At 44.6% G+C, this 24902-nt stretch overlaps 1 protein-coding gene across 3 annotated transcripts in view; it reads right to left on the reverse strand.

The window, feature by feature from the left end:
* LOC147612346 (cytomatrix protein-like protein) overlaps positions 1–23411 on the reverse strand; it is a 29159-nt gene extending 5748 nt beyond the window's left edge. The window contains exons 1-2 of one of the 3 annotated variants that reach the window (XM_086782959.1): positions 23254–23408; positions 19664–19837 (exon numbers count right to left, since the gene is read on the reverse strand). In XM_086782959.1, coding sequence (XP_086639085.1) covers positions 19664–19837; positions 23254–23382 — 303 coding nt within the window. In that variant the 5' untranslated portion in view covers positions 23383–23408. Of the gene's footprint in view, positions 1–19663; positions 19838–22422; positions 22751–23253 lie in introns of those variants that run through there. The other 2 variants (XM_086782961.1, XM_086782960.1) reach the window with 2 other exon arrangements.
* Between the last annotated feature and the right edge of the window lie 1491 nt (positions 23412–24902).

Here is a 24902-nt window from a genome sequence, read left to right on the forward strand (position 1 = left end):
AACGTACCACCATACATACATATTCTCTCAAGCAAAACCAGAGGGCTGTCCTTCTCATACACATGAGCTTTCCACAAAAACAGAGAGTTGGCTATCATATACATGGGTTTTCCAAAGCCACAGGATGGTGATCCTCATGTATATATGAGTTATTTCACAAAAAGAGAACAAAAACTGGCCAGCCGTCACTTACATGCATGGGCTGTCATCATGACAGAAAGCTGCACTCTTTATGCGTGGCACCTTCTCCTCATTCACACAGGTTGTGCTGCAGCTTCTCCTCCCCTCCTACACACAAACATAGAGAGTGCTGCGCAGCTTCTCTTATATACATGACTGCGCTTCTCCTTGAGAGCACCTTCCCACAAAAAAACGAGCACTTCCTCTTACACAAACTGGAGTGCCGTGGGCTGTTTGAGAGTACTTCTCTTCAAAAAAAACGAGCTCATCTCCTTTCTCTCTCAAACACAGAGAGCAGCTTCTCACACAGAAAAAAACGGGCTCTCACACACCTAGAAGGCCGCGCCTTCTCACACAGAGGTTACGCTTCTCCTCTTACACACATGGGCTACGCAGGCTATCTGAGAGCACCAGAAAAACGAGCTCTCCCTATCACAAAACTGAAACTACAGCTCCCCCGTCTCTTTCATGCTTTCTCCCCCTCCTCTTATACACATGGGCTGCGCAGCCCGTTCAACCAAAAAAATATTATACTATTTGTAATACTCCAAGGTATGTCAGGTTGTCAGAGAGCTCACCCCCACCTCCACGCTGCGCTTCTTTGACAATCGAGGCCAGTTGAAGAGTCTTTTGAAGCAATCCAAGGCTACCTTTGTTTCCCATGAAATGCCAAGGACCGGTACTGTAGCAGACCTCCTCTAACGGGTCCCTGTCCAGCCTTAAAAAATAGTGCTCTGCATGTCACATTATTTGTCAACAAACTTGTCCACATATGATAGTGCTAAAATCTACCTTGTGAAACTGACTCTCATTTCACACCCCTTTCATTTCCCATTTATCAAGGTAAACCAACAACTAACTGTACACATTGCATATTCCTGTTAGATCCGTTCACATGTGGCCTTATGCCCCTTTTAAGCCCTTGGAGATGGACACCCTTTATTTGTAAATGCCATGCATGAGTGTGTACACATGCCAAGAAAAATATTACCAAAAAATACCTAACAACGCCCTAGTCCAAGTTCGACCGTAAGTAAGGGGGTCAAAAACGAGTTAAAAACAATCTAAAAACAAGTAAAAACGGAGTGCAAAACACCTAAGAAACCACTTGTGTGAGTTTCAAGGGTAGTTACCAACGCACGTAGGGTATCCACGTCACATGCATCTACGTTCTAGTCGGGTGCTAGAGCCTGAACCACTAGAAAGCGTTTCAGTTTACGCAGGCTCACACCATCCCTCCACGTTGGCATCTTAGCCTTCGGCTGGAACCCAAGGGAGTGCAACCCAAGATCCACAAATAGTGGATAGTGACTCGTCCTCTGACTCAGAAGCCATGGAAAGGCACCCTACCAAGAACCCTGAGGAGACAAGCCAAAACATGCCAGTTTGGGTCCCACAACCCGGATCTAGCATGTTTAGTCATCTAATAGAGACCTTTAGTAGAGCTACACACTCTGAACATGCGACAAGCGAAGTAAATGAGGAAGGAGGGGTAGTAGATTCACCATTCACATCTTATGTAGACCCTATCCTCCCAAAGAGTGTCCATGTGGATATTCTACCCACTTGGTTTAATGAGGGCCCTACTGAGCTACCACATTCCGATGCTTTTCCTAAAGTAGAGATCCCTAGAAGCCAATCCATAAGAAGTGACATTGCGTCCACTTCAAGAGAACCGTTTGGCACACCAAGTCTGGATGGGATATTTCTCAACGAAAATTGGGAATATGATCTACACACAGAGACTCTAACTGACCTATACACGAGTTACACATACCATGTAGATTGGTTAGAAGTCCTACGATCTACATCTAGCGCCACTAATCTAGAGGAGCAACAACAAATGATATGTGAGGTTATTCATAGAATTATCCAAATTGAGAGGCAAAATAGGAAAGTAAACTTAGTTTCCACTGGCCCTATGAGATTTTTGGATACGGGCAAGGCCAAACAACCAACCCTATCACAATTGGAGACTCCCTCGGTGAGTCCCATAGACCCTTCAAATGTTGTTTCGCCTGGAGTCTCAATGCAGGTTGAGCCCACGAGCAGTAACTTTAGCTTCCCAACCTTGGCTTAACTTTCCATCAGGGAATCCACAATGCCTACCCCAATGATGAGCATGACAGAAAGCGCACCTGTTACCACTGTAGTTAGTACGACACCGCTACCTAGTGAAACAGTACCTACAACAGTGCGTGCCAGTGCCTATCGACCCTATGTACCTATCGCTACTCATGCTCATGTAGCTCCTACGCCTCTTAGTATGCCAATGGCGTATGCTCCACGATCGCCTTATCACAACCCTTATCCAAGAGGAGCTAGGCCTAGCCACATATCATATCCTACGTCATTTGCCAACATACTCAGACCAACGCCAACTCCTATCAGCCAGGCTATCCCAGAAGTACCTCCACCAGCTATACCTGCTCACCTAGGTGATCTCGCAGCGTTTGCTCAGACAATCGGACGATCTATTGCGGAAAACATGCGGGGCATGCCTAAGAGAGAACCTAGAAGCAAGACAGTACAAGTGGCTAAGCTCACTCAGAAACAATGAGCTGCATAAGTGTAAAGCCTTAGGCTTAACCTTGAGTGGGAAGGCTGGAGATTGGTATCGAACCTTAAGGGTTGAAGAGCGCACTCACTACCCCACTCTCAAGAGATTGTTCTTGAAAGAATACATACGTGAGGGTGTGCTTTGGGGTGTAGCATCTCAACTCCAAAAAGCTGAACGCGAGGAAGGGGAGTCAATGAGAGACTTTATAAGTCGATTGAAGCATCTAAATTCTCGCTGCACTCCCGATGAGCGCTTCAATAATAACCAACTGCTCGATAGATTCATCCGAGGATTGCGCCACGAGGACATATACAATGGCCTAGTCATTAGAGGTCTTACAACGTGGGAAGCAATCACTGCCAATGCAATCCAGTTAGAAGACAACTTGATGATTGCAGGTAAAAAGGTGTCTTCGGAGACAAAATCCCTTAGTTCGCAAGTATCTGGGCATGAGCCAATGACGGTGAAACCTATTGCCAAGGAGCCCAAGATATCTGAAATGTTTGTGACCGACCTTACTAAGGCTCTCCAAGAATACTTCAGGGGTAATCGAGCTCCTCAGAATAGCCATATGTACCTAAGGAGAGAGCAACAATGGTGTTCGGTGTGCTTAGGACCACATAGCACGAGTGAATGTCCCACATTCAGAGTCAAATTCAATGGGAATTGCAATGCATGTGGTAAGTATGGCCATCAATCTAAAGATTGCCTAGTACTTAAGCGAATGTTGGCAAACCAGGCACCACTAGCCTGGTTAAACACACCTCAAGTACCCATGCTAATGCTTGCACAACCTGTCGAGCAACCGTCACAGCACATAGTTTCAAGGAATCCGAATGTAGTCCAGTCTGTGCCGTTACCACCGCCAGTGCTAGGACCACAACCTCCACATCCAAGGATTACTCCTATAAGCCAGATGAGTTGTGGGTCACATAGTGCGTGTGGGGATTATGAAGAGGAGATAGACCCCACTGCTCCATACGAGATTGATACGTTTGAAATGATTCCCCAGTACTACATGGAGAATCATCTCGGGCAAGTCAAGCATGTATATCAAGCGGCTGCTCTCGCCACAAGAGGGCAAAACCTTTATACCTTGACGAGGAGACCACCTCTTCAATGCTACGAGTGTGGTGGACCGCATCATGTAGCGGAGTGCCCTAATAGGCTAGGGAAGATCGCTACTCAGATGCAACCAAATTAAGGGAGCACATCGGGAATGCCGGTACTTACATGTAATCGTTGTGGCATAGATCATTTGATTGCAACCAAATCAAGGGAGCACATCGGGAATGCCGGTACTTACATGTAATCGTTGTGGCATAGATCATTTGATTGCTCAATGTCCACATAATCCTAATGCACCCAAGATTACGCCATTGAATTTGGTTGAGGTCATTAACCAAGCACGAGGAACCACACCCGTTGTACCCGCGAATGTAGTTACACGGTCAATGCTTCAAAATCAAAACTACATTCTTGAAGAGAGGGATACTGCATCAATCGCTCAGGCAAAGAAAAAGAAAACACGGCGGAAGAGATCGCTTAATGCCACGAGCTCCAAGCCCAGTTCAAAGACCAACATAGGGACAGGAGACGACCCCGTGTATATGAATGATCCTGAAGATGATTCTGATTCAATAGAAACCATGGGGACCAAAGCCACTTCCTTTAGGGAGGAACCCACTCGGGAGCTCAATGAAGGAGAATCAAGCGAGTACATAAATAAAGGAAAACAGAAGGAAACTTCCTCAGCCCCACAACCAAGTTAGTTAATGCCCTCTCGACCACCCAAACTGGCTAAGACTCCCCAAGACAAGCCACGTGGGCCAAAAATCCTCAAGAAAAAGATTGGAACTTACCCAAACCCAGTTGAGGAGATTGAACAAGTGCAACACTTAAGGGGTTTGGTGGAAGAAACACAAAGAGAACTGGAGCCAAACCCGAGAAAAATCAAAATTCCAGACATAGTGTTTCCTACGCAAGTTCAGCCTCACAGGAACCATAAACTGTTAGCTATACCTAGTATCATTCGGAAAGCAAGTGAGGATAGGACATCAGGAAGTGGGCAAACACCCTTTTTGCTTGAAAGAATGCTTAGTGAGGGAATGCCTGACCCCATTGAAGAGAAAGTGATTCTATCTTCACCAATCCCTAGTCAAGGAGCGATGTCTCGAAAAGTACCATTGAATGTGTCCAAGCTAATGGATTTCATGTCCTCTGAAATCAGAACCACGATCATATCCAAGTTATACGGAGATCCTGAGCTATTCTTAGCTCTTCGGACATTTCTCAATGGAGAACTAAAGGCGGGATTACCACAATTTGTAAATATGAATAGACCCGACACGCTTCAAGATGAAGGGGAGCATTGGGATCTACAACCCAACTTAGATGAAGATTCGGTCGTTGAAATACTTGTTAACAAGTTGGGACAGTACTTTGAAGGTGACGAATCTAATGCAACCCTCCCCATTACTACCAAGGGATTAACTCTAAAGGGAATCCTTGATGGTGGTGCTGCAGTGAGCATTGTGACTAAAAACTGTTGGGAATCTATGGGGAGACCTCACCTCGAAGTCACAAACATAGTGGTTAAGATGGCAAACGGAACTATTGCTAAACCTATTGGAATGTTAAGGAACCTTAAGATCAAGGTTCTAGGATACAAGGTACGACATACCTTCATTGTAATGGATTTCTCCAAGCATCCTATGTCATATCAAATGATCTTAGGACGTCCTTTCATGAGGGAAGCACAAATGGTGCATGACTGGTCGAAAAACCATGTCTATCTACAATTCCAAGATTCTGTCATTCGAGTTGATCTTGAGAATGGTCGCGCGCATCCTTTAGGAAGCAAGATTATCATTGATAATCGATCGGATACCACTATTCACTCTGCCCCATTAAGGTATTGCTATACATGCAAAAAAGAGACTGATGATGGGAAAGATTCTCCTTATATGGATGTCCTACCAGATATGACTAAGTCGGATAACGTGGATTGGGTACACCTAGCGGCAACCATAGACACATGGGAAAATAGAGACACAAGTTGGGTAACACCTGAGGGGCAAGATATGCCACCGTTAGTGCCAATAAACATGATAGGTGTTATGCACTTGACTCCTGATGGCAAGAAAGTGGCAAACTCAACTGACAGTAGCGAAGACTCAGACCAATGTAACTCTGAGTATGAATCTCAAGAACAAACTGACTCTGAGCCTGATGGGGGGGATGAATCAAATATTCACCCAAATGTGGAAGCAAGGTGCTCAAGGCCTAGGACAGTGACCTCATGCAGTTCATCCGAAAGTGAAGATCGACCAAGTGAGTCCGAATCTGATAGAAACAAAAATCAAAAACTTGGTAAGAAGAAAACGAGACATAAGCACCAACGCTATCGAGCGAATGTACGCACTACAATAAACAAAGAAAGATCCACTGCAGAATGGCTTAGTTATGTAGGAGCCATTGATGCTCATCGGAAGTTAGCGGATAATTGGGGACAATACCTCCAAAGTGTCATGTGGTGTATTCCGCAACCTCATGACGTCGCCCAATTAGAAATCGAAGAGAAGCCGAAACTAAGTCGTACTGCAAGAAGGCGGCAAAACCAAGAGTTGGCTCAGTAACAAAAGGAAGCGGAATTGAAAGAAAAAAACCTGGCACAACAAGAACCAGTAGACTTACACCCCGCACCCGAGCATTTCAAATCATTTACCACAGGGGAACGTAAAGTGGTCTACACAAAAGCCCAACGAACGCCTACCAATGGGAGTAGCGGTGTCTACAATGGTCCTGCGGTAGTTAAGGAGATAGACTTAGCAGATCCGGGTGAGGAGTCTAAACCAGTTTTTATTGCTCAAGACCTCACCAAGGCGGAAGAAGCTGCACTTACGAAGCTTCTTAAGGAATTCAAGGACATATTTGCCTGGACATATCATGATATGAAGGGTGTTCCACCCTCGGTGGTGCAACACACGATTCCAATGATTAGCACTGCTAAACCAGTCCAGCAACGTCCCTACCCAATGAATCCTAAGTATGCAAAGATTATACAAGAGGAAATTGAAAAGCTTGTAAAATATGGATTCATATACCCTATTGAGCACTCAGAATGGGTTTCTCCGATAGTCATCGTGCCAAAGAAAAATGGGAAACTCAGAGTGTGCGTTGATCTCAAAAAGGTTAATGCAGCCACCAGAAGGGATCATTACCCCTTGCCATATTCTGAACATGTGCTTGAAAGAGTGGCAGGCAAGGAGGCATATAGCTTTTTAGATGGGTACTCGGGTTACAATCAGATCACAATTGCAGTTGAGGACCAAGCTAAAACAACATTTATCACGAAGTTTGGAGTGTTTGCCTTTCGCGTCATGGCTTTTGGCTTGACCAATGCACCTGCGACATTCCAACGATTGATAAACACGGCCTTTAAGGAATATCTAAGGGACTTCTGTGAAGCCTTCTTAGATGATCTTTGTGTTCATTCCTCTTGGGACGAGCACTTGATGTGTTTAAGAAATATTTGAAAGGTGTAGATTATATCGCATCTCATTGAATCCTTTCAAATGCCAATTCTGGGTTAAACACGGAGTTATCTTAAGGCATATAGTGTCCAAAAATGGGATTTCCACTGACGAGAGTAAAATCAAGGTCATTCTGAAATTGCCCCCACCCACCAACTATAAGAGAGTCCAACGCTTTATGGGCCACGTTGGTTATTATCGAAGATTTATTCTATTCTTCGCCGAGATAGCTCGACCATTATATAAGCTTCTCATCGAGTTTATTTGGACCGAAGAATGTGACCGTGCCTATGAGCTATTAAAGAAGGCCTTGGCAAGTGCTCCAATCTTGAGAATGCCTAACTGGGATTTACTCTTCCATATGCATATTGATGCATCAAACTTTGCTATTGGGTGTGTGTTAACTCAACCTGGAGAACACAAGCTAGACTACCCCATTAGCTTTGCCAATCGTCGCCAGTTGAACGATGCTGAGATGAACTACACCACTACGGAGCGAGAAGGGTTGGCAATGATATATGCAGTAAGGAAATTTCGTTATTACCTCCTTGCCACCAAGTTTGTTTTCTATGTGGATCATCAAGCATTGTTGTATCTGGTAAACAAACCATGCTCCACAGGAAGAATCACACGATGGCTATTGATTCTTCTTGAGTTTGATTTCACTGTTGTTGTGAGACCTGGCAAAAAACATGTTATGGCTGATCATTTGTCTCGCATACCTAATGGTGAGGCTCCTACGGGGGTTGATGATGACTTACCTGACACTTCCCTGTTCATGGTGGAGACAATGCTTGAATGGAGTGAGAAGATTGTTAACTTTTTGGTTAATGGCTTTCCACCCAAGGAGCTTCGTAAAGATCTAGCTCGAAAGTTGATCAAAGAATGCGAACCCTATTGCCTGATAGCAGGGACTCTTTATAAAAGAGGAAAGGATGACGTTCTTAGGCGTTGTGCCCGAGAGGATGAGTATCTATACATTTTGCAAGAGGCACATATGGGTGTAGCCGGTGGTCACTTCTCAGGAGACTTAACTGCGCGAAAGATCTTACAATCGGGGTATTGGTGGCCCACTATGTTCCAAGATGCATCACTCTTTGTGAAGGGTTGCGATGAATGCCAACGATACAAGAAACCCCAAAGGAAAGATCAGATGCCCCTACATCCAATCAAAGTAAACCAACCATTTGAAAAGTAGGGTTTAGACTTTGTAGGTCCAATTAGCCCAGCGGCCCGAAACACACAATCTCGCTATATTATTGTGGCCATTGACTATATGACCAAATGGGCTGAAGCGAAGGCGATACGTAAAGCAGATGCAAGGACAACAGCCAAGTTCCTCTTTGAAAATATAATCACACGCTTCGGTTGTCCTTTTGAACTTGTGAGCGACAATGACACGCATTTTATAAATGAAGTGATTAAGGAGCTCACAACAAATTTCATGATATCCCATCATAAATCTACTCCTTACTATCCGCAAGCGAATGGCCAAGCCGAGAGTACAAACAAGACATTAATCTCTGTTTTGACAAAGACAGTTGAAGCTCATCGCACGGATTGGAATCTAAAGCTTACGACAACTTTATGGGCCTATCGTACTGCGTACAAAGTGGCTATTAATTGCACACCATTCAAAATGATATATAGCCAAGAAGCAGTCATGCCATGGGAATTTGTCATTCCTAGTCTTCGTGTTGCTACTCAAGAGAGTTGGGATGGTAATCCCTTAGTAGAGCGTCTATATATCCTTGAGCGACTAAACGAAGAAAGACGATTGGCTGTATACAATGCCCTTGTGGAGAAGGATAGAAGGAAAAAATGATTTAATCGCCACCTGAAGGACAAGGATATCAAGGTTGGGGATAAAGTCCTGATGTATGGAGTGCGTAACGAAAAGAAGAAGCTCAAATATGCTGGTAAGGGACCGTATAGAGTATGTGAAATTACCCCGCAAGGTACCATCAGAGTGGAGACTCTCGACGGAGTTGAAACCATTGGATTCCTTAATGGGAGTAAATTCAAAAGATACTATGACCCCCTGAGCCAAGACGAGTTACATGCAATCCATCAAAAGAAGGCAGCTAAAGAACAAGCTGAGCTTAAAAAGATACACGCGAGAGTCGAAGCCAAAGAACGTCAACAGCGTGCTAGGCAACAACGAGAAGCCAACTTGGAAATTACGCAAGTATTTTTCGAGGAAGCAGAGGAGGATGCACTAGAATTTGACCCGCCTCTAAGATACCCAATTGAGTTACAGAGTCCTTAACGGAGAGGTGCTGTATAATGCATTATTGGATACAAGAGCTCAACACAATTTGCTATCATATGGCGTGTGGTGTCTGTTAGCACTTTCATCCCCAGTTTCTGCTCTGTATGGTGCCCATTTGGTCCCCTTTTGCATGGCCCTTGTTTGTGGGCTGGCCACCCCTTTTTTAGTATTTTTCTGGGATTTTTCCCAGCCTTTCTGGCATTTTTCTAGGGAGCCATGTCCAACAGCTCCAGTCGGCCTGTTTTCATGCTCCAGTCGGCCAGCTCTTCCCCACTATAAATAGTGGGTGCTGGCCTCTCATTTTTCATAGAGTCTTGTAGTTATTTGCTCCCTCACTTATGAGACTATCACTGTCTCTTGCTTGGGACTGTTTTGGTTCAGTATATTCAGCATAGTTTGCTCCATATCTCTCTCTCTCTTGCACTCTCTGTTCAGCACATTCTAGTGCCACTCTGCTTCCGCTCTGTGCACTCTTTCATGGTATCATCGCTCTAGGTTAGCAACCTTTCTGCTGCCCCAGTTCAGCCCTGTTTTCAGCACTTCTCCTCTGCGTTTTCTTCCATATCCATAGCTTTTTGCTGCTGCGTTTTCTGGACAGCACTCTGCTGGTCGGTTTCTCTTCAGATTGGCTTCACCGATTCAGCCGTCTGGCTCTTGAAGATCAGCGTTTCATTGCCCACTTGGAGATTGGACTGCAGGCGGCCTGTTTTTCTACAGGACAGCACTTCTTCATTGCTGCGTTTTCCTCTCCAGTGGTTCTTTCCCTTTGCAGAGGGGGCTTGTGGTGTTGCAGGCTTTGGTGGCACACTTGGTACCTGTGGAGGACATTTTTTTTTCAGAGATTGTGCATTTCTTGAGATTGAGCCCAAGCTCTTGTGATGGCTGCTCCCACTTCTCTTCATATGTTTGCAGAGTCTGCCAAGTTGGATGGTTCCAACTACACCCTATGGAAGGTGAAGGTGAAATCGGCCTTGCGTGGCGTGGATCTCTGGGATTGGCTTGTTACACCAGCCAATGCCACCCCTCCCACCCTTGCTTCCGGTGGTGTGACTCAGGCACATATTGATATTTGGCAGTCGAATGATCGACGTGTTTTCTCCTTTCTGATGTTGAACTGTCAGGATGCTGTTCTCTCTCATGTGCGTACAGCTGATGCTGCACATGAAGTTTGGAAGGCTTTTGCAGATCTCTATGAGATTAAGTCTCCGGGTCGGATTTTGGCATTGGAAAAGCAACTTATGAACTTATCAGTTTCTGCGTTTCCATCGTTATCTGCTTTCATCTCCAAGATGAAAGATCTCCGGGACGAGCTTGCTGTTTGTGGCAAGGACATCTCCACAGAGGATATGGCTATTCGGCTGCTCTCCAAACTTCCAGAGAGGTTTGATGCATACTTTCAGTCTTTGGTTTCTTCTCCTCGTCCTGTTCCAGTTACTTGGGAGGAAGTACTCCCCTCCATTATGCAGATAGAGTCTCGCTTTGAGGAGCGGACTGGCACCTCCGGTGGCCCTGATGGAGCTTTGGCAGCACGAGATAAAGGGAAGTCTCAACAAAAGAAAGGTAAAGGGGGTTCTGACAAGAACTCCAAGGATTCCGATAAGGATAAAGACAACAAATCTTCAAAGAATAAGGACATTGAATGTCATTATTGTGGCAAGAAGGGTCACAAGTCACCCCAATGTCACAAGAAGAAGCGTGATGAAGCAGCAAAGAACACTTCCTCAACGGCGGTGTCTCAACCCAAGAAGGATGATGGAATTCTTCTCTTAGCAGGTACTCGGCGTATACTTGCTCTTGTGACTTCTCAGTCACGGTCTTGGATTGTTGATAGCGGTGCTACTGCTCATATGACACCCCATCGAGATTGGTTCGAGGACTTTACTGCCAGATCAGGCGAGATCACTCTGGGTGATTCTTCTTCTGTGCCAGTGCATGGTCATGGCACCATCCCCATCTTCCGTTCTGAAGAGGACAAGAGGTACTTCTCTGACGTTCTGTATATTCCAGATTTGGCTTTTAACCTTTTGTCAGTGAGTGCTCTTACAGCTCAGGGTGCGGAGGTGATCTTTTCTCGTTATGAGATTACCATTCGTGATAAAGCGACTGGTAGCATCTTGGCTCAGGGAGTCCAAGATAGTGGCCTCTACAAACTGACCGCTCTGCTTTCTTCTGGTGCTTCTTCTGCTCTTTGGCATGCTCGGTTTGGCCATTTGAGCTATCAGCTTCTGCAACGAGCTTCGAAGGATGGGTTGGTTGATGGATTACCAACCATCAAGGCTCCGTCTTCTCCTTGTTCCTCTTGTTTGCAGGGGAAGCAGCACCGAGCCGCCTTTCCGAAGGAGGCGACACACAGATCTTCGACATCACTTGCTCTCATTCATGCAGACTTATGTGGTCCTATGAGTACCGCGTCTTTGAGTAAGGCGTTGTACATGCTCGTGATGGTGGATGATTTTACCAGATATACTTGGGTTTTCTTTCTGAAGACCAAGGATGAGACTTTTCATCACTTCTGTGATTGGAAAGCCGAGGTGGAAAAAGAGACCGGTCACTCGGTCAAGGCTCTCAGGACCGATGGAGGGGGTGAGTTTACATCCCAGGAGTTTAAGCAATATTGCAAGACACATGGCATTCGGAGACAGCTTACTACAGCATATACTCCATCTCAGAATGGAGTTGCCGAGAGGAAGAATAGGACCATTATGGAGATGGCCCGTGCTATGCTTGAGCATTCTTCATTCCCTCGACGTTTCTGGGCTGAGGCGGCTTCCACTGCTGTCTACATTCAGAATAGGTCTCCTACTGCTGCTCTTCCCGACAAAACTCCATATGAGGCTTTCCATGGTGAGAAGCCCTCCGTTGTTCATTTCCGGATATTTGGATGTACCGCGTATGTTCATGTGCCTAAGGAGCACCGCTCCAAGTTGGACTCGAAGTCTCAGCGCATGACTTTTCTCGGATACAGCACTGTGTCCAAGGCATATCGTCTTTATGATCCTCAAGCCGGTAAAGTTATTGTGAGCCGTGATGTGGTGTTCGACGAGACTCCTACATCTTCAGAGGGGGGTGGTGAGCTTGGTGAGCTTCTTCTTCCTGCACCTCCTTCTCCTCCTCCTACTCATCCTCCTGCTCCCGCTGTTACTGTCACACCTCCAGCTGAGGATTCTCAGTCAGATGATGATGACCCTGCTCCTCCTCCGGCGAGTTCGAGCAGATCTGTACCTGGTTGGTATTATCAGACAGTTCGTGACTCTGGGTTACGTGAGCTTCCTTCTGCTCCTCCGCCTGGTTCTCTTCGGCGTTCTTCCAGAGTTACAGGGAAACAAATTCATGAGGGCAACATGTTTGTTAATTATGCTCTTATGTCTACAATCATTAATGGTCCTTCTGATCCCACTTCTGTAGACGAGGCTCTTTCACATGAGTCTTGGCGTCATGCTATGCAGACAGAGCTGGATGCTATCGAACGGAATGGCACTTGGATTTTGGTGCCTCGGCCTCTGCAGCGTAAGGTGATTGGTGTGCGTTGGATTTTCAAATCAAAGTTCCGAGCTGATGGCAGCTTGGACAAGCACAAGGCGAGGTTGGTTGCCAAGGGTTATGCTCAGCGCCCCGGTGTCGACTTCGATGAGACTTTCGCTCCAACGGCCCGAATGACTACCATTCGCACCGTTCTTGCACTTGCAGGACATCATAGATGGCCCGTTTTCCAGATGGACGTCAAGTCGGCTTTCTTGAATGGAGAGCTTACACAGGAGGTTTATGTTGATCAGCCGCCAGGATTTGTTGTTCCGGGCAAACAGGATCATGTGTACCGGCTGAAGAAGGCTTTATATGGTCTAAAGCAGGCTCCGCGGGCTTGGTACCAGCGGATTGATGAGTTCTTTCAGAAGCTCGGCCTGCGCCGCTCTCATGCAGATTCGAACCTTTATATCCTCCTTGAGAGGGGGTTGATTGTTATCATTGTGGTCTATGTTGATGACCTCATCTTTACAGGTTCTTATTCTGTGCGGATCCGTTCTGTTATGGATGCTTTGGAGACAGAGTTTGAGATGACGGATCTGGGCCTCTTGCACTATTTTCTTGGCTTTGAGATTTGGCAGACCTCGAAGGGCATTTTCTTCTCTCAGCAGAAGTACACTCGGGAGATTCTCGACAGATTTCAGATGACTGGGTGCAAACCAGTATCTTCTCCTTTGGATATTGGTGAGAAGCTTTCTTCACTTGATGCTTCTCCAGGGACTGATCAGGGCCAGTATCGGGTTCTCGTCGGTTGTTTGGTATGGTTGACCTACTCCCGATTGGACATATGCTTCGCAGTCAGTTTATTGAGTTCCTTCTCATCCAAACCCCGTCAGCAGCATTGGCGGTGTGCTCTCAGAGTTCTTCGGTACTTACGTGGCACTCTGGATTTTGGCATCTTTTATGGCCAAGGACGCACTCTTGTTGGATGGTCTGACTCAGACTGGGCTGGAGATCCAGATACACGGCGTTCGACCACTGGTTGTGTTTTTTCACTTGGGTCTGGAGCCATTTCTTGGAGCAGTAAAAAGCAGCCTACTGTGGCGCTTTCCTCTACCGAGGCGGAGTACCGTGCAGTTTGCTATGCTGCATGTGAGGCGATATGGTTGCGGAGATTATTGGAGGAGCTTGGCTGTCCTCCTACCGGATCTACTCTTCTTTGGTGTGACAATCAGAGTTGCATCGCCATCGCCAAGAACCCTGTGTTTCATGCTCGTACGAAACACATTGAGATTCAGTATCACTATGTTCGTGAACGGGTTCTTGCTGGAGATTTGCGTTTGGAGTATTGTCCTTCCGCGGAGAATGCTGCAGATTTGTTCACCAAGCCGGTTTCTCAGGCTTCCTTGGCTCCTCATCTTCGGCTTCTCGGAGTTTGTTCAGCATCTGGTGCTGAGAGGGGGTGTTAGCACTTTCATCCCCAGTTTCTGCTCTGTATGGTGCCCATTTGGTCCCCTTTTGCATGGCCCTTGTTTGTGGGCTGGCCACCCCTTTTTTAGTATTTTTCTGGGATTTTTCCCAGCCTTTCTGGCATTTTTCTAGGGAGCCATGTCCAACAGCTCCAGTCGGCCTGTTTTCATGCTCCAGTCGGCCAGCTCTTCCCCACTATAAATAGTGGGTGCTGGCCTCTCATTTTTCATAGAGTCTTGTAGTTATTTGCTCCCTCACTTATGAGACTATCACTGTCTCTTGCTTGGGACTGTTTTGGTTCAGTATATTCAGCATAGTTTGCTCCATATCTCTCTCTCTCTTGCACTCTCTGTTCAGCACATTCTAGTGCCACTCTGCTTCCGCTCTGTGCACTCTTTCAGTGTCAACTTAGAAAACCACCTTTATCCGAGAGTGCTATCCAAGTTCAAGGAATCAACAAGAAAAAAACCCCTGTCTCAGGAGTTTTGCACACTCCGGTTGCCTATGACAAGGGGACCGTAATTCAAAGCTTTTTGGTTATACCTGCGGGTACCATGGAAGGGACTGTAAACTTAGGACGCAAATGAATGATGGCTACCAAGTGCAATATCGATTGGGCAACCAGACGAATCACAACGCAAGAACCAACACTAGGTCTGCTGACCGCTCAAAATCCCGCACCTAAGTCATCCACTCAAATGTTAGATAATGAAAAATCACAAAGTCCAATGGCAAAACCATCTTTGATTTTTTGCCACCCCTCTAACGCTTCAACGCCAAGAGTGAAAACATGCAGGGTGGTCTCTAAAGCCCCGCTTACTATGCCAAAAAACACATACAAATGGGTCCCAAAAGCTTCGTTATAATAGCTACTTCCCCTGCTCAATCTCGTTCAACCACCAAGAAGCCTCGTAAAAGGAAAGCAGCTAACCACCCGAGAAAGAGCAATGTAACATCGCGATGGATCTCTAAAAAATTATTAGTAGCCCAAGGGTACTACGAGGGGAATGACCAGATTTGGGTCCCTAAACATAAGCTGAATCCCTCTACATCACCTGTAAAACCTTGCAAACCAATTGTTGCCACCCCAATGACAATTCAAGACCGTGGTAAGGGAAAGGTAACAGAGTGCTCCGCACCACTTCTTCCAGAGTTAGTTTGGATTCCCAAACGATATCGATCATTACCACCTAGCTCAAGAAGGGGGGAGCCACATGAAGCTTCTAGCTCCTCATGCCAAGCACACACTCATATAGAAGTTTCTACATGCTCTACACCTACTCTTGCCAACACCCAACAAAAAACCGATGAGTCTACGTCTCCTCTTGTAATAGTATCGTCGGAAACCATTTCCTCCATTCGTCAATGGGAGCGTGCACTACCATCTCTGCAATTGGATGTGGCCACAAGGATCATAAAAAGCTATCTGTCCACATCACAACCTAAGACCCGCTGGACAAATTAGTTCCAAGAGGCTGCAACATCATTGCAAATAATATCATCTACCCAAGGAAAGGGGGAGCATGTACTCACGCTCGACATTCTAATGCTTCCTCCTTAACCTTCTCCCCTGACCATGTAATTGCCAAATTCAAGGAGATGTATATATATAGCTTCATACATTTTTTTTAAAAAAAACAAAGAAAAGAAAAATAAAAAATAGTAAAAAGAGCAAGAGCACAAAAATAAGAGAAATATCCGTATACAATCAAGAACTAGATTGACCTGTCATAACCCTACTGATGCTATATCTGTGTTTGCAGATATGGCAGATGCCCGATCATCATACACTTCATCCACTCCTACCTTTGGTGAGAGGTATCATCTGTACTTTCTCAGATATTCCACATGTGCTATCCTATAATTGAAACTGAATGGGATCATATAGATGTACTAGCTAGAGAGGAAAATGTTGAGGAATTAGAATGGCTAATTCGCCTATTGACCATAACTGACCCCTACTCCGTAGAGGATATATCTCCATTAGCCCAATGCTTTCCTTTTCTACAAGATGACTATCCTCGCATGGTTACATTCTTGATGAGTTTATGTGGATGGGAAAATAAAAAGGAAATATCTGACAATGATGAATGGACGGATGAAACTCATGGCACTACTGAGGTTGACTTTATTTATTTGGATGATGCGGATAGAGGCTTAGCCTTAGGGCTAGAGCCAAGACTCTACAACATCCTCTTACTATATCCTCAGTAGTAGTGTGGTGACTGGTAGGTAGGTTAGTGTTTTCAAGTTTTTTCTAGTTTGGACTTAAACGAGTCGTTAATTTTTCACACTGATGTGCCTCTCGAGGTATAGTGCTTGTTAGTTGATTGTACAGGTTAAAAAGTTTGAGGTGGGTTCGCTTTCAAGTCCTGAGATAGCCGCAACGCTCATACATAAATATCTCATCAAATTGCGGGCAATTCTCTCATCGCATCAAGGAGATCTCCAAAATACAGGTGTAATTCTTCCATACCCACTCTCTTTCGTTTTTTCTGTTCAATTAATTGCATGAACTATAATGCATGACTACATGAAAATTGTCAATATACTACTTAGTTTTTGAATTGCTTGACGTGCTAGTGTAAATCATTAATGAGCTTAACCTTATTGGATATATTCCTGAGAATACATGACGTCTTTAGTTAACCTTGGAATACGATTATCTTAGGTCTAGGGTCAAACCATCTTAATGTTTGACACCTGGTCATGTGTGTGTTGACCTCTAGGACATAGCTTTTACCCCTTTGTCGAAAGGATGCAAGACAAATTATAGTTCAGGAGCGAAGATCAAAAGAAATAGATTTATTTATTTAAAAAAAAGCCTACAATAAATGGCAATACAAGTCTATAATGTGCTTTAATGTTGGCCTATCGCCTTATTAGGCGAGGAGTATTATACTCCAATGGTCAAGCTCTTCAAGCCAAGGAAGTCCCAACCTTGCCAACGCACTAACACAACACAGAGAGCTGCATCAAGGAGAAGGATGCGCCAAGGACATAGGGCTCTACAAGAAATCAAGTTTTATCAGGGGAACGCTTTTTGAAGACACCAACCTCCTTGCAATACATGCAAAGAGGATTAGCATATCTGCCAAGGACATGCAACTAGCTCAGCGCATTCGAGGGCGAGCGAGACACGATCTAGAGATCTTAGATGTTAACCTTCTTTTTGAAGCAACTCTTTTGTTTCAAACCCCCCTTTGTAACAAGCCTATCTGGCTTTCATTTGTAACCTTCTGATAATTAAAATTTTAAGTTTCTCTTACAATGTCTCGGTGTCATCATGTTTGTTTAACATGGAGTGTCTATCATGTGCCAGTTTGTCACCTAAGGCATCAGAAATGCTCCTCGAGAGACTGAGAAAGCTATGCTAGAACAGTGCAAATTTGGCCTCTGCAACGGCGATGTAGGCTCAAAATTCGCACTATTCTGACAGAACTTAGCCATTGTGCCATTGTCATGCATTATCAAATGCCGAGCAGATGGTATTGTGTAAGGCCAAAACTTGTATTACTCTGGATGAGCAAAGGAAGATACAAAAATGGCAAGTAAGGGCATACTACAAAAGGTTGCTCTTCCAAGCCTTCTTCAAAAGTCTACATGCAGATAGACGAAGGCAAAAGATTGCTCAAACTAAAAAAGCTAATGGTCATTGAGTGAGCACAAAAGCTGAGCTGGCATACACATGTGCAACATTTTGCTCGGATTTTTCAACATCCTAGATGGGACAGCCTGACGTTGGGAGAATCTAAAGAACCCAATTCTGTATATGATTAATGCTGCATGGGTGAGCAGTGAATTGCCAGCATCGTGGCAAGAAGGGTTGGTTACATTGGCTCCTAAAAAGGAATTTGTGTGAAACGTTGAATGAATGGCACCCAATCATTTTAATGCTTGTGATATATAAGCTAGCCATCAAAATGATAGCCAACCGCCTGAAGGGTGTTTTGTATGATGGATTGCATCCTAAACAATATGGTTTTGTGCCAAGAAGGCAAATAACAGATAATATTGCTAATGCCTATATCGCTATGGAATATGCCAAATATACAAAACAAGATGTGCTAATCATACAGGTGGATGTGACGAAGGCATTTGATATAGTGCAATGGGATTACATCGCTGATGTAATGGCTGCTTTGGGATTCGGGACAAGGTCAATGACAAGTATCATGGTTTGTGGTAACCCATCAACACTAGCCGTAACAGCTGCTGGCAGCCGTAGAAGGTGTCTCTAGAAGGGCACTGATTTCTAGAACCTGTCCAAAGGCTGACCCCATGGAAGCCAAAAAGTTCCAATAGATCTGTGGGAGCCCCAGGAACCTGAGGAAGATCACACAATCCTCTAGCACCGGGTCAAAGTTCCAACGGAGTCGAAACAAGAATAGTTTCCTCGAGCCATGAGGAAACAGGCTGCTCTCAAGAGTCTGTAAGGTTGCCTCCGCCGAATTGAAATCTGCTTGGAAGAAGCCCCTTCCAAGCAAGCAGGCATCAATAAAGTGTGAGGCAAGCTCTGTATGAAGTGCCGCTAGGATCCCATCCCTAGCCAGAGAGCAGGAAGAATGAGACCCGAAAATATTTCCAATGAGTGTGGTCTTGATTTCGTCATCAAAATCTGCCTGTAAGGTTGTAAGCTTGTCTTCAAAGAAAAGGACTGTTCTCCCAGCCGATGGGGGTGGAGGATGATTAACTTGGGCAGAATCCACAATGCCAATCAAAGGGAGGGCGGCCGACTTTAACACAAAAAAAGTTTATCATATGTTGACGCAGGCAAAGAAGCGGGAGAGGCAGGAGGAAGGGCTTATCTACGCAGGAGAGGGGAGAAGAAGGCGAGAGGCAGAGAAGGTGGTGGGCAAACAGAGAGGCGGGGGGCGAGATGAATGGCGGGCAGGCAGTAGGGAAATACACAGAAAAGAGGGGGAATGTCAGCAGGCAGAAGGAGAAGGGGAAAAGTGGCCAGAAAGAGGAGAAGATAGCAGGCCGGCAGAGAGGTGGAGAGGTGCAAGGTCAAGACATATGGGTTGCTCTTCCTCATGTGCAGCTTGTCAAAAAAACACCCAATTTATACCATGACTCACACCCAATTTATACCATGACTTTCACTCAACTCCAAGTAGCTATATGACCCTTTCTAAAAAAAACTCAAAAGTAAAAAGCTTAGGAATGTTGCATGTGTCTTACGAGCGTCAAAGCTTCTTCCAATTGCTTCTTCTCCAAGTCCCACAAGTCATGGTGTATTTTCAGCTTCTCCTTTAAAAGCTCTTTCTCTTCCAAAAGTATCCTTGCCTGTTCCAATGCCACTGCTCCAGTTTGCTTGGACTCTTGCAGATCTAGGACTGCCATGTTCAGCCATTTCTGCAAACAGAGGTTCCGCCAGCGCTTGTAAAAAGAAGGAAGGAGAAAAATGTAGAATATTTTTACGTGGAAGCTATGGGGAAAAAAAAGAACAAGCCCTTTGTTCCAAGAGCATGTGAACTCTGTTCTAAATATCAAAAATCAGGTTCCTTGCAAGAAGATAAGTATCAACTGCGCTGCTTACCATTCAAGATGACTCTTTAGATGTAAGTCTCTATATATAAATCACATTTCAAAGTCTAGTATGGCTTTGAAGGAGCAGTGAGAGAAAAGGCAACACTTGTTTTAAAAAAATAACAGCAAAGTAGCATGACACACCGAAAATTCACCTGCAGGTGCAGACATGTTTACATGATAAGCTGCACTCACAGGAACTGAGTTTATAGAAGGTAAGATAGTAAGACATCTTTGAGAAAGAAAGCAAAGCTTCTGTCAAAGATGATCAATATTCCTTGGCATACACAAGCATCTGTTTGGCATACTGAAGCATGAGTTGCATTCAACACTTAACAGCAACCCTGGGCCTTGCAAGTACCTCCAAAACTGGTTTTAGATGTGAACAACATGTAGACCTCATACAAAGCCCTGATGTGACCAAGCATTCAAACATTCCATACAAGGTGGTGTTCACATAGTTCTTGCATACAACCTTCATCAAGGAAGTAATCACCATTTAATGACTATTTGCAGTGATAAAACTCAGACATTCACAAATCAACCACATAGAACACCTGTACCAGCCCAATCCCCTCCCCTTCAAGTATTTGCCTTTTCTTTTCTTTTTTCAAAAAGAGACTTCTATTAAGTATGAAAAAAACATACAACAATCACAACTATAAGCCAGAAAAGAATAGAATCACGCCAATATGTAAGGTGATTTCAACCACTGAGGAGCATCATGATGCCATGTAAGACCTGTGGTACTAGAGGAAAAGAAGATGACATGGTCCCACTCCCGCATAAATATCACATGCTTCGCCTCCACAGAACGAGAGGGCCCCTGAATGCGAGCCCAAGTAGCCATAAGAGTATGGATGATATCACCCCATATAGTACTAATGCACTACCCCATATAGTACTAATGCACTGAGACCCAAAAATCTGGACACCCTCAATAGCCTCTGTGCATCTAGCTCTCCAGATCTGCCATGCTGGTATTTGCCTTTCCTGATATGAAGATGAAGCAAAATACTGGCTAAAATCTGGAATCTGTTTCCTCACTGTGCACTCTGTGAAAATCAGGCCAAAAATGGAGCAGCCACTCATTCTTCCCTTCAACAACTTCAAAAGCTGGACTTTGCTGAGCTTCAGGTTGCTGCAGAATCTGTGGCTGTTTTGCCATTCAGATAAGGGCTGAAACCACATCTTCTGATGGGATGTGGGCTCCAGTAAAGCAGCATGAAGAATGGGAGGCGGGGAGCGATTGGTAAATTGAACATTGACTCATTGTAGACAGCAAGTAGACTTGAAACAGTTATAGGCCAGGGCTGCACCATGGCTGCATATGGGCTGTCTTAATCTTCCAAACTGGCCCATCTCCTGCACACTTCTCCATGCTGATTTTACACAATCCCAATTGTCCAATCCCCAGCCATAATAGCTCTTATATTCCCAGTCTGTTCATCCCCATACACCAATGCCTTCAGACACTAAATCTTTCATCTCGTGCATCTTAATCTACCTAAGTGCAACCCCAATCATCATTCTCACTCGGTCCTCTGTTTCTTTATTAAATAGGGCTCACAAAAGGCCAAACCAAGCCTAATCTTTCTCAATACCCACCAATACCCAAGTAGTATCACACATGCATCCATGATTGTGTGTGTGTGTGTGTGTGTGTGTGTTGGAGAGGGAAGGTGGGTGGGGGGCGGGGGTGTGGAGACATGGCTCTGTACATGACTAGGGTATTGATGATATACGTGTGCATGACTGCAGCATTTTCTAGCTCCTATAGTATAATTATACAGGAAAAACTTTCGTCAAGTTAGGTGCTTAGACCTAGAGGACCTCTCTCAACATTTGGGTGCATTCACTACCAACAAATTTACATGCACCTGTTCCAGATTTGTGTTACAACCTTGCTCAATTCGGTGTATGGTGAGACGCTTGGGTGAGGTGCTCTAAAAAGAGACTTAGCCTTTTGACCCACATCAATAATTCTTCATGGAGAAAAGTAAAGCTTCTAAAAGATCAGCTCTCAGTTTTTTTAATTTCCAGAGAAAAATCTGTGTATCAGGGCTATAAATTCTGTAGAATGCAGGTTTAATCATCCAGCATATATCACTCTGGATTTCCCTATGTTACAAATAATGAAAAAACTTTGAGCCCACTCCACCAATCCCTTCCCCCTCCCAAAATAAAACAAAAGCAAACACATAAGAAAGTCATTCCGTATTCACCACTTTCAAGCACACCAATCCCTTTCCCCTCCCAAAATGAAACAAAAGCAAACACATAAGAAAGTCATTCGGTATTCACCACTTTCAAGCACACCAATCAGCATCAATTTACAGCATCTATAAGTCGAATTCCATGAAACACTCAAAGATTTCATACAAGCTGGCTTATACAAGGTCCTTTCATACCATCTTTATCAAGGAGCTTGATCAAATCCATTATTTGTTCCTTTGAACCATTTTGGGCAGAACCATACACAACCCTTCACTTTGTTGCAGATTCTTGGGCTGTTTTGATGTGCAGATAAGGGCTGAAACTACTTCTGCTGATGAGATATGGGCTTAAGTAAAGAATGATGAAGAATGGGGTGGCGGAAGCGAGAGCACTTAACTGTTCTAAGCAGCAAGAAGACTTGAGACAGTCATAGGCCAGGGCTGCATATGACCTGTGTAAAGCCTACAAACTGACCTACTTCCTCTACACTTCTGTATGCTGATTTTGCCCAATACTGGTCGTCCAATCAGTAGCTCTTATGTTCCCAGTATGTTTATTCTCATGGGCCAATGCCTCCAGGCACTAATTCTGTCGTCAAGACTGTGAATCTTAATCTGCGCATGCACAGCCCTGGTCGTCACTGTCAATGGGTACTTTGCCCCTTTATCAAATAGGGTTCACAAGTGACCAACACAAACCTAATCTGTCTGGAGCCAAATAGTATCAAACATGCATCCATGCTGTGTGCGTGCGTGCACATGTGTGCAAGTGTTTTTTTGTGTGCACGCACGGGGATGTGTGTGTGTGTGTGTGTGTGTGTGAGTGAGAGAAATGGGGGGAAGGGGGGTTTTGTGCTTAGAGGCATGATTAGGGTATTGATAATGAAAACACTGAGAATGTCATCTAAAATTGCGACAGCGGATGACAGGGTGAGATTTTAGGGTTCGAAGAATTCATCACTCCTCAGAAAATCTTCCATCGCTGAGATTTTCAGAGGAACTTTTGGGAGGGAGAGAGAGAAGTACCTTCAGATGGCAGGTATCCATGCTGGTGGAAGGCGCTTGTTGTCTTGGCTCCCTCCCTCCAAAGCTTTTGAAAACCAAATGCTCCGCTCCTGTTTCATACTCATGGTGAGGGCCGGCCCATTTGAACATAAGGGGGCGGGCGTCCTCGGTTTCATACTCGAGGTCCTCTAGTAATTCGCTCTCCACATCACCTCTCGCTCCCTCTCGCGCTCTCTCTCTCTCTCTCTCTCTCTCTCTCTTCATTATCATGTAATGAGCTTATTTTGAAATTCCAATCAACAGAGTCCAAATAGACTCACACAAATGCAATAGTTATTCCTAACAAATGAATATATTATTTTGGGCAAAAAAAATGTATACACGTACATGGGCATGTGTTGATATTGCTCTAATATGGTATGCGATTTTCTACATGATATTGTTTTAGCAAAAGGAGGCGAGCTTTAAACAATCTAAAGAGCCAGAGCCTCCCCAAACCATGAATCTTAGCATGAAACATATTCCAATCAACATCATATAAAACATGAATTTTCTTGTCCATATTCCAATCAACATCATATAAACATGAATTTTCTTTTCCATATCTAGGACTACCATATGAAATGGCCAAGGCCCTAGTTGTATATTTAAATTCAATGATGCTTCAATCAATATCACTAATGAAGTTTGGTTTCTTTGAATATTTCACGTCTTTAACTTGCAAAGGAAGACATAAAAAAACCAATTTTGGGCTTTGGAATGAAATGAGCTTCATCCCCCTTAAGTGATTATACCTTTTTTAAATGTGAATATGGCCTTAGTTGAAACTTGGCTTGATGTAACCTTCAAAAAATCCTCTCTCTCTCTCTCTCTCTCTCTCTCTCTCTCTCTCTCTCTCTCTCTCTCTCTCTCTCTCTCTCTCTCTCTTACCGGTGGGGGGAAGGATACATGGGAGGAGGATGGAGAGGTTGTCCCCTAGTGGTAGATGCACTTTTCCAAATGGTCACAATAGATACATCGCCTTCACACCTCAAGAGCCACCACAGGTTACCGAGGCTTGCTTGCTCCCGATAGCTGGCATGATCAATCATGCTATGCTAGGGTCACTAGTTGGTTTCTCATGCAAGAACTCTAGATGGATCATCTATCATCATTTTAGTATAGTTTAGATGCCTCTTCCCTCCTCCTAACCCATCAGAATACTAATCAGAACATCGTGTTCGATCTCCTTAGCCTTCACACCCAGACCACATAACTTGCCCCTCCCCCCAACCCCTACCCCGAAGCTACCCACAAAGACGCAGTTCTACATAGATGGTCACAACGGGAAGATTCGTTTGGGATACTTACACAAGCACATGTCCAGATTGTGATTGGGAAAATTTGAGTCTTATCCCACCACTTAAGAGTGGCTAAAGAGATATGGAGACATTCTATTGCCTTTTCCAAGAAAAGTTCAATCCATTGTCCAGGATTATGACTTTTTATCAGCACTACCTAGGACTTTACCTCATGGATCTTAGCACACATCAGAGTCACTCTTTGAGAGAGAAGAGCCTAGCTCCGTGTTAAGATATCGAGCTCAACTAGTGGTGCCGACATGATGGCCCGCCACCACAGGATGATAGCTTTTGCACTTATGTCATTGACATAGTTGGTGAGATTATTGT

This window comes from Cibotium barometz, chromosome 45 (genome assembly GCF_041138505.1).
Source record: "Cibotium barometz isolate CiBa-2024 chromosome 45, ASM4113850v1, whole genome shotgun sequence".
Lineage (NCBI taxonomy): Eukaryota > Viridiplantae > Streptophyta > Polypodiopsida > Cyatheales > Cibotiaceae > Cibotium > Cibotium barometz.